This window comes from Microtus ochrogaster, unplaced genomic scaffold (assembly GCF_000317375.1).
Source record: "Microtus ochrogaster isolate Prairie Vole_2 unplaced genomic scaffold, MicOch1.0 UNK21, whole genome shotgun sequence".
Taxonomy (NCBI): Eukaryota; Metazoa; Chordata; class Mammalia; order Rodentia; family Cricetidae; genus Microtus; species Microtus ochrogaster.
Window position 1 is genome coordinate 2,705,490 of NW_004949119.1, and position 9,383 is coordinate 2,714,872.

At 49.4% G+C, this 9,383-nt stretch overlaps 2 protein-coding genes and 1 non-coding gene across 10 annotated transcripts in view; 1 reads left to right on the plus strand and 2 right to left on the minus strand.

The window, feature by feature from the left end:
* Positions 1-1,048: 1,048 nt before the first annotated feature.
* Positions 1,049-3,397, minus strand: LOC106144354 (basic proline-rich protein-like). Its single transcript, XM_013353959.1, has 3 exons — positions 2,637-3,397; positions 2,067-2,462; positions 1,049-1,775 (listed from the first exon to the last, which is right to left on the minus strand). Exons 1-3 carry the CDS (start codon positions 3,395-3,397, stop codon positions 1,049-1,051), a joined length of 1,884 nt encoding a protein of 627 aa, XP_013209413.1.
* Positions 1,053-9,383, plus strand: part of Kat6b (lysine acetyltransferase 6B) — a 186,363-nt gene continuing 178,032 nt past the window's right edge. For 2 of the 8 annotated variants that reach the window (XM_026789525.1, XM_026789529.1), the window contains exon 1: positions 2,220-2,757. The gene's annotated coding sequence lies outside the window, so the exon portion shown is untranslated. Of the gene's footprint in view, positions 1,333-1,499; positions 1,641-2,219; positions 2,758-9,383 lie in introns of those variants that run through there. The other 6 variants (XM_026789530.1, XM_026789531.1, XM_026789528.1 and 3 more) reach the window with 5 other exon arrangements.
* LOC113458413 lies at positions 6,880-6,986 on the minus strand. The gene has a single exon (XR_003378802.1). It is a non-coding gene; the product is annotated as a U6 spliceosomal RNA (small nuclear RNA).

Genomic DNA, 9,383 nt, shown 5'->3' on the forward strand with positions numbered 1-9,383 from the left:
CACCCAGATTTAATTTAAAGAGGTTTATGTTTTAAAAACTAACAACCAAGTAATAAAACACCTATAAAAGAAGTTTATAATGGAACTGGTGACAGTTCTGAGTGTAGTGTTACAACTCTTCTCCCCCTCTCCTCCCCTTTTTTCTTTTATTCAACTCTGTGCCCTTTGTCTTGCTTTTTTCTCACCTTGCTGGTGAGAAGCACAGAAGCAGGGGAAGCTCACCCACCAGAGCAGCCTTTGTGCATTAAGACCTGCTTGTGACAGGGCTGTCTGCCATGTCTGAGATAAGAACCGAGTAAGAAGTACCTATGGAGTTAGTTCTTCAGCATTTTCTAGTTGGGAGTTGAAGGCACTGCTGCTGTAGTTGTCAGTGGCATGAAGATGTGAGTCAGTCAGGGCAGAGAAACTGGAATTCCTACACCTTGACATCATCACCATGGTCCCCAAGAACATAGTGATTCAAGGACAGAACTTCAGGCAACAGGTGGTTTTTCCAACTAGGCCACCACGTGGGAAACTTGACTTTCTCAGGGCTATAGGTTCCAGTTTCCCCCAGTGGCCTGAGAAAGGGAACAGTGTTCAAGCTCTGTAGGAACCTTTTCTCAAGCCTACCTTTCTTATACTCTCAAAGTATCCCTTGCCAGCGTCCCTGCCAACTCTGGGAAGAGCCAGGGACGTTTTCTTCAGAGTTCGAGGGCGCTGAAGGCATGTGGGCAGTTTTAGAGTAGTCTTGCTTGGGCGGTCAGAGGATCCCCCAGCCTCCCTCGTTTGGGCCTCAGGAACTCTGGGGGCCCAGGGGAAGCCTGGAAAACCGAACTTCACCATCAGCCTTCCTTGCAGCGCAGGGTAGAGACGGGGGAAGCCCCCCCCCCCCCCCCTGCCCCTCTGCCATCCAGCTGCACAGTTCAGGAAGCACCCGGAACGCAGTTCCGAGCTCGCCAGCCCCTCTCAGGCCGGGAGAGGGCATCCTGAGGGGCAGCTTCCCTCTCCAGCCGGAGCCTGACATCCCCACTCCCACCCGAGGATGCCTGTCCGCAGTCGCTGAATGTCACTGCTCCCTCTTCCTCCCGATCAGGGTAGACACAGCTCCTGAGGCATCCCCACCCCAAAACTGCCGCGGTCGCCCGAGGGTACGAAGCCCTGGAGAAGGACGAAGTTTGGGGCTCTCGGCGGCGGGAGGGGGGCGCGTTTGAGAAGACCGCACCTCAGTCCCAGACCTGGCGGACACACTCCCCGCCCCAAAACGGCCCAGGCGTCCCCATCCTCTCGAGGACACCGGCATCCCCGCCCTCCCCCGAGGGCGGTGAGCGGAGCCCCCCGGGGCGGAGGCAGGTACCCCTGGGGCGGAGACTGGGGCGGGCGGGGTCCGGGCTGCGCCCCCGGCCGGGCCAAGCGGGCTAGCGGGCGGCGCGGGGGGAGCGGGGCTGGGCGGCGCTGCCTCGGGCTCTGTGCGCCGCAGCCCGGAGCCGAGGAGGAGGAGGCGGAGAAGGAGGCGGCGGCGGTGGGTCCCGGGCGGGGGGAGCGCGGCGCTGCGGACCCGGGCGGCTGGCAAAGGACGAGGCGGAGGCTGAGGAAGGCAGCGGGGAGACCCGGGCTGCAGCAACAAAGGGCAGCAAGCGATTGGCCGGTCTGCGGGTGAGGTTAGCCGGGGACCAGGGTGGCCAGAGGCAGCGGCGAATGGTGCACGTGCTTGCAGACACGGGCGAGTGCGGAGCAGGGGGTGCAAGCCCGGCGGGTAGGGGGCTTGCACCCCTCCGCCTGGGATGGCGAGGAGGCTGCAGCGAGATCGTTCCGCCTGCACCCGGCCTGGGGCTGGCAGGGTAGGGGGTATGTGTGGGGGGTAGGATGCGAGCCAGGGGGCGGGCGAGTAGTCGCCCGGGACCGGACAGGAGAGAGGGTGGAGGAGGGGGCGGGATGGAACGCTCCGGGCGGCGCGCCCGTCCGCGCGTTCCTCCGCGGGAGCTGGCGACTGAGAACCTCGAATTTTAACTTCGCGTGCCCGCCCGCGCGCGCCCGCCTGCGCCCACCCCTAAATCCTGCGGCCGCCGCCAGCGATCAGCTCTCACACAAACTTTAGCTGCGGGCTAGGGGCTTTGGGGTTGAGTGGGGGAGGGGGAGAGGAAAAAAAGGCTTCTGATTGGCGTCGTCGACAGCCAATAAGGCCAAGCGCCTCTGCTGCGCCGAGATCCAATCCATTTCTAGAGGGAGATGGGGCGGGCAGGTGGAAGTAGAGGTGGCGCGGTGTCTGCGAGCGAGAAAAAGGGCTGGACCAATAGGTGCCCGGAAGAGGCGGGCCCCGCGGTCTGTTGATTGGTACTGGCAGCCGACCCTCCCCCGGGGTGGTGCCGGAGGTGTTGGGGGGGGTGATGGGTCGAGAGGTGTGTCTATGTGGAGGCGAGATGACCGGCAGGAACTTGCCCCAATGGGGGGCAGAGTGCTTAGTGAGCGGGTGACGGACAGACCTGTAGGCCAACGGTTGGCCTTAAGTGTTCGCGGTCCTGTCCAATGGAACGGCGCCGGGGCGGGGCCGCGGCTCGGGTTTAATGAGACTCCATTGGGCTGTAATCAGTGTCATGTCGGATTCATGTCAACGACAACAACAGGGGGACACAAAATGGCGGCGGCTTAGCTCCTACCCCTGGCGGCGGCGGCAGCGGTGGCGGGGTCGACGGCACCTCCTCCAGGCGGCAGCCGCGGCTTCTTTCTCAGGCAGCGGCAGCGCCCCCGGCAGGCGCGGTGGTGGTGGCGCGCGGCCAGGTTTGTCACCCACCCCGCACGTTCCCAGGGGGAGGAGACTGGACGGGCGGGGGACCGACGGGAGGGGGTGCGGGGAGCCCGCGACGCCCCTCCCACAGGCCTCTGCGCGAGGGTCACCGCGGGGCCGCTTGGGGTCAGGCTGCCCCTGAGCGTGACGGTATTGGGGGCGGGGGGAATAGGCTCCGCCCCTGGTCGAGCCTCCCGGGCAAGGGGCGGGGCTCACTATTGGGAGGGCGGGGCAAGGCCGAGTAGGGCGGGGCTGAGGTTTGGGAAGGAGGGGGCCTGGGAGGGGATTTCTGTGCGTGAGGTAACTGGTAGGCTCCGGAGAGGGGTCAAACGAGGGCCTAGGCAGGATTGGAGAATGGAAGACGGGCTGGGAAACGAGGTGTGGAAGCCGGCCGAGTAGGGAGGGACGAGATTTTGGTGTGGGAAGGGGACCTAGGGTTGTGTGAAGGGCTGGTGCTGCGTTGCAGACCGGCGACTTTGCAGTTAATTGGGAACACGCTAAGGATGAGTTTGGGTGTGGTAGCTGTGGAGTTGAGAGAGCATGTTGAGTGGGTGTTGGACTGGGGGCCGGCCTTGCCTCATGAGGCAGGTACGATTGCTGTGACCGGAAAGAAGAATTAGGCTGAATCCTCATGTTGGGATAGGCTAGAGGTTTGCTGGCTCGTAATGAAACATTACGAAAACAGAAGCATGGGATAGTTAAGTTTGGCAGGCTTTCTCAAAGATGATGTTAAGGTAGCAGGAAAGACTAATGGGGAGGGTATGGGAGAGAGATGGCTTTTAATTTGCAAAGCTATGTTAGTAGAAGATCATCTTATCGGGACAGGTAATTCAGAGGATTGGGGAAGGTCTGCGACTGTGAAGAAAGTGGGCAGGACTGGGTAAGAGGTCTGGGTGGGTGTGTTTTCATGGACTGAGCCAAGGAAGGTGTTGGAAACTCTCGTTTGATAGGCTAGGGTTGTCTGGAGTAAACTTGAGCCAAGTCTTGAAGGTGCGGCAGGAACTGGAAAAGCACAGAGTGTCCTAGGAAGAGACCTGGAGGCTTGCTACCTTGGGCAAGGACATTTGGTATTTTTGAATTTGGTAGCACTTTGGTTTGGGCAGGGTTCAGGGAGTGATGGGAGCTGGCAGGGTAAATGCAGAAGGGCAGATTCATGACCTTCTATTCTCCATGGAGAAGTTGAATACCTGCAGTTGGGAAGAGTGTTGTCATGGGAGAGCAGTAGAGGTTATAAAGGGGCAGTGGTAAAGAATTACAGACGTGAGCCAAGTACACCGGGAATTCAAGGTAGAGGGAGTTTACATGCAGAACTGTGTGGCCAAGAGGGAGACGTAGCGAATGGAACTTAGTTGTGCTGGCATAGTGTTAGGTTTTTGTATTCTAATAAAGAGTGTACACACACACATAAAGGTATGCATACACATTCTGTGCATGTGGTACATACACAAGTGTGCTCACGTTCAGAGGACAGGGCAGGACATAGAGTGTCTTCACTATCCCTCACTATCCCTTCCTCTAGCTCTTGTCTCGATGTAGGTTCTCTTTGAACTAAAAGCTGGCCATTTTTGCTAGGCTGGCTGATCTGCCAGTGAGCCTCTGGAGGCTGCCTGTCTCCACCTTCCATTGCTGGGATGACAGGCAATCTAAACCATGGGTTGAACTCAACAAATTGTATTTTTAGAAAGTACTTCCTTCTTCTCATGCTAGTATATCCTAAACTTTCTGATGTAACTCTGAAATAAAACATTTGATTGCTTCTTATTATAAATTAATTACACATGGACCACAATGAATTTGAGTTGTTTTTAAGAAGGAATGGGTAAGGCACCTGTAACCTCTAGGCCAGCTTTGGCTTTTGAGCCAAGCCTGTGTAGGTAAGACCTTGTGTTTAAATGAGCAAATCAATAAATAAGGAAAGAAAGTTTTAACTTAAAGGAGGAATTTAGATGACATGACCAGCTGAACTTTTGACTTTTGGCTGCATTTGGGTCTCTGGGTAGATGTTTAGTGACTATATTTTGTTTTCTGGGCTAATGGACTACTTGTGAGCGCAGGTGTCAGAGGTAAGACATGTGAATGGAAAGTAAATAGGGTGGGTGGAGCAAGTTTGACAAGTTATTATTATTTGTTTTTGTTTTTACATACTAACCCCAGTTCTCCCTCTTTCCCCTTTTTCCGCTCCCCTTACTTGGGGTTTGAGACAAGGTATCTCTATGTAATAGCTCTGGTTGTCACGGAACTTGATTTGTAGACCAGGCTGGCCTCGAATTCACAGAGATTCACCTGCCTCTGCCTCCTGAGTGCTGGGATTAAAGGTATGCACCATGCTGCCCAGCTTAGCATTTAAAATTTTAGCGAGTCTAAATTTTGAGTAGTAAGCAGATTGAACAGCTTTTCATGTATTAGTATTTGACTTTCCCCATTTGGAAAGTTCCCACTCCATCCCCTCTTTGGAACTGAGTCTTTTATTATTACTTAGAAGTTCTTTCTTTAGATGTTGTTCTTTGACAATTTGTTTACATTTATTTATTTTGTTTGTGTGCATATGAGGTGTATGCATGCATGTGGGTTCATGCACCATGATTCATGTGTGGGAGTCAGTTCTCCTTCCACAATATAGTCCCTGGGGTGGACCTCAAGTCAGGCTTAGCAGGTTTCATGGCAAGTACCATTATTCTTTACTACTACATTGACCTGGAAGTTCTTTATTTATGGTGAATACAAGTCCTTTTTCCTGTGTGTATGTCACAAATACCTTTTCAATGTATGACTTTCCTTTTCACTCTCTTTATGATGTCTTTCAATGAACTGAAATTCTTAATTTTAATGGAATCAGACTTATTGGTCCTATCTTTATGGGTAGTGCCTTTGTGTCTTATTTTAAAGAATATTTCCTACTCACCCTGAGGTCACAAGTTGTTTTTCTGTGGAGTGCTAGCTCTTGAAATCTTTACTGACTTTCTAAGATGTGTAACTGTGGAAAACACTCTTTGACCCCAATTTGCCACTGCAAATTTATGCTTGCTTTTCTTCACGTTTTTCTGTTCCCTATCTTGAATTTCTGCACATCTGCAGCTACAGCTAAGGGCCAGGTGCTGCCTTCTCTAGTCTCTTAGGAAAGATGGTCATATAGACAGAAGTGCAGCCAGATTAGATTTTACAGGCCTCCAGTTGACTGTATTACCCTTTTCCCTTTTGTGAGCTATTGTTTTATTGTGCTCCTGCTATGGGTTTTCTACTGTCCATGCTTCTTTCGTATCTCTTATCTCAGTGATTCCTCTTAATAGTTCTGTAAAACAGGCTTGTATTCTCATTTTTACACGTGAGAACCTGAGACATAAATTGATTTACTAACATCCCCAATATTCCCACAGTTTAGGTAGCTAGCAAAGTGGAAACTGGTCTGCAAACTTTCATATACTTCTTTGGTTTTTTTTTTTAACTTCTTTGTTTCGTTTTTTGAGAAAGTTTCTCTGTGTAGTCCTGATTGTCCTGGAACTCACTCAGTAGATCAGGCTGACCTTGAACTCAGATCTGCCTGTCTGTGCTCTGAGTGTTGGGACTAAAGGTGTGTATCACCACGTTCCACTTCTAATATTAAGTCACACCAACTTGTGGAATAAGATTTCTGAAGCCTCTTTTTATTTTTTTATTTTTTTTTTGTTTTTCGAGACAGGGTTTTGCTGTAAGTTTTGGAGCCTGTCCTGGAACTAGCTCTTGTAGTCCAGGCTGGCCTCAAACTCACAAAAATCTGCCTGTCTCTGCCTCCCAAGTGCTGGGATTAAAGGCATGCGCCACTACTGCTCAGCTTGAAAACTTTATAACCAAAGAGAATTTCCTCCTTTCCTTGCTATGTATTTAATTTTGGTTTGGGTGGCGGTGAGCGTCTGTCTCAGAGCCACTTTCAAGCTGGGTAAGTATTCTATCACTGAGCTACACCCTCAGTCCCAACCAGCTTAGAGGGATGGATAGACCTCGTGCCTGGCTCCCAGCTCCCATCCTCTTAGTGCATGTGAAGTGCAACTTCAGAACCCGAGGCAGGAGGATCCGAGTATGTTTCCTGTGGGTATATACTGCCACTTTCAAAAGTTGATTTAATTTGTTTCCTGTTTTGTTTATTTAATTTCTTTCCCATGAATTTGCGTTTCATCCTTGTGCAGGGGCCATGATAATCTTCTCTGTATCGTTCCAATTTTAGTATATGTGCTGCTGAAGTGAGCACTATTTAATTTTTTGAGACATGGTCTCACCGTGTACCCTTCACTGGCCTGTAATTCACAGAGATCTATCTGCCTCTGCTGTCAGAAGGTATATCTGTGTTACTGTGGCCGGGTATTTATTTTACTTCTAAAAATTTTATTTTTATAAATCTTTATTTTTTTCTGCAATACACACTTTTAATTCTAGCACTTGGGAGGCAGAGGCAGAAGGATCTCAGTGAGTTCTAGGCCAGCGTGGTCTACAAATTGAGTTCCAGGACAGCCAGGCAGCCAGGACTGTTATGCAGAGAAACCCTGTCTTTAAAACTAGAGAGAGAGAGAGAGAGAGAGAGAGAGAGAGAGAGAGAGAAAGAAAGAGAAATCTGTGCTGGACATGCTTGTGGGAATCTATTATCTCCTTCCATCATGTGGGTTCTGGGCATCAAATTGAGGTGACAAGCTTCTCATTTGTTATCTAGGTATATGGGGTGTCTGTCCTAAAGGGTCCTGGAGTGACTTGTCTTCCATGTGTGTTTGCGGATGTGTGGGTGCACAAGTGTTTTCAGAAGGCCTGGAGTTGACAGAGGGTATGGTTATCTATATCACCCTCTACCTTGGATATACTGAGACTTGGTTTCTTGATTGAATGCAGAGAGCTCACTGATAATGGCTAGTCTGGCCAGCTGGACCACTGCTCCCATCTGTCTTTTATGTGGATTCTGGGGCTTGGGACAAGTGCTAGACCTGTTCTCCTCAGCCTTAAGAATCATCTTTTAAAATTCGGATTACTTCTTTTTTTTAGAGAGAGGACTCATGTATCTCAGGCTGGTCTTGAACTGATTCTCCTGGGATTTACAGTCTTGCATAACACCCAGCAAATTGTTTCTTAATACATTGTTCTTTGTCATTAAAAACTGAATAAAGCTGACTTGCAATTAGAGAGAAACTTAGGATTGAGTAGAAAAATGTAAATGTTAGAAAGAGTCGAAATGTAGTTGATTATTTTTTAAGTGGAATGCTTAGTTATCATAATTAGTAATCAGTGCTGGCTTCAAAGGCCTGCGACATGTGATGATTTTTCATCTTGCTTCAAATCCTCCCTTTTACAAGGGATCAGATTTCCTGTGGTGTTCCTAACAGTGTGATTAAATTTTTGAGACTGGAACTGTTGAGCACCTAAATGCAAGAATGACTGTGCAGACCTAATTCATGGCTTCAACCAGGAGATTTGGGACCTGTCCCTACTAATTTATGATGATGATGTTGAAACCAATCTTTGCGAGGGATTATGGAAGCCATAATAGTTTATTGATGGTTCAGTTATTGTTTGTTGAAGCAGATTTACACAATTATAGTTTAATGACATAACAAGGGTATTGTCAACTAGGAGAGCCTGACATAAAAACTTAAACTTAACAATTCATATGATATGTATTAGTTGAAATGATAATTTTCATGGTGATTTAGCCTCTTAGAAATCCTTGGAAACATTAGCTTATGAAATTATGAATTTGAATTATGAAATTGAAAACTATGTTAATGAGTAGTAGGAAAGAACTTAGTATTCCTTTAAAAAGATTGGGGATTAGAAATTCAGTCAGCTAGCATGAATCAAGTGCCTGCTTTTGGACTTGCTGTTGCCTGAGACTCATAAATTGAAACTAAGTCCTTGTTTGAAAGGATGAAACAGTGTGTGTTTTGGTTTCTTCGTCATGCCATCATTGTAGTGGCCGATGTTACCAGAATGACTCAGACATTTAACATATTTTTGTGTGTGTGTGTTGTCCCTGTATAGTGCACTTTGCTTTTGGTGTCATGTGTTCCTACTGAAAAGATTTTACAGCTTAATAAACCTCTCGGCCGATAACAGTAGTCCAAATCAGACCAAATCAAACCGAATTAGAAAAAGCCCAAGTTTAATGGATTAGCGCTCCCTGGTGACCTTCCAGTACCCCAGGGATAGAGACTGGGAAGGAAGACTGGAAAACCATGTGTTTGGTGTTGGGGGAGCAGTTTAAATACCCTGTAGGAATGGTCTTGAGCATCTCTGAGGAGGAGCCACCGTTTGACAGGCTTTCTTGGAAGTGGAGTCTGGACTGAGGCATCTCCCAGGGGAGGGGGCTTGGAATGGAACTTTCCACCCGAACATTCCAGACTCCTTGGATAAAGCGATGCCAGGGGTTGGGGTGAAGCCCCAACCCAAACACCTACCTTACCTATTTGATAGGTCACATTCAGATGCCAGTGCCACATTTAGTCACAGCTAACATTTTCCTCTTGTTCTCTCTCTCTCCCTCCCTCTCTGCCTCTTCCTCTCTCTGTCTCTCTCTCTGTCTCTCTCTGTCTCTCTCTCTGTCTCTCTCTGTCTCTGTCTCTGTCTCTCTCTCTCTGTCTCTGTCTCTGTCTCTCTGTCTCTCTCT

What these genes read in the sequence shown, in the direction of transcription:
- LOC106144354 (XM_013353959.1), bottom strand. Translation starts at nt 3,397, where the DNA reads ATGAGGATTCAGCCTAATTCTTCTTTCCGGTCACAGCAATCGTACCTG. An exon ending in CGCTGCCGCCGCCGCCAGGG is followed by an intron (nt 2,463 to 2,636) that starts GTAGGAGCTAAG and finishes GTTGGCCTACAG; the next exon opens with GTCTGTCCGTCACCCGCTCA. An exon ending in AGCCCGCAGCTAAAGTTTGT is followed by an intron (nt 1,776 to 2,066) that starts GTGAGAGCTGAT and finishes ATCTCGCTGCAG; the next exon opens with CCTCCTCGCCATCCCAGGCG.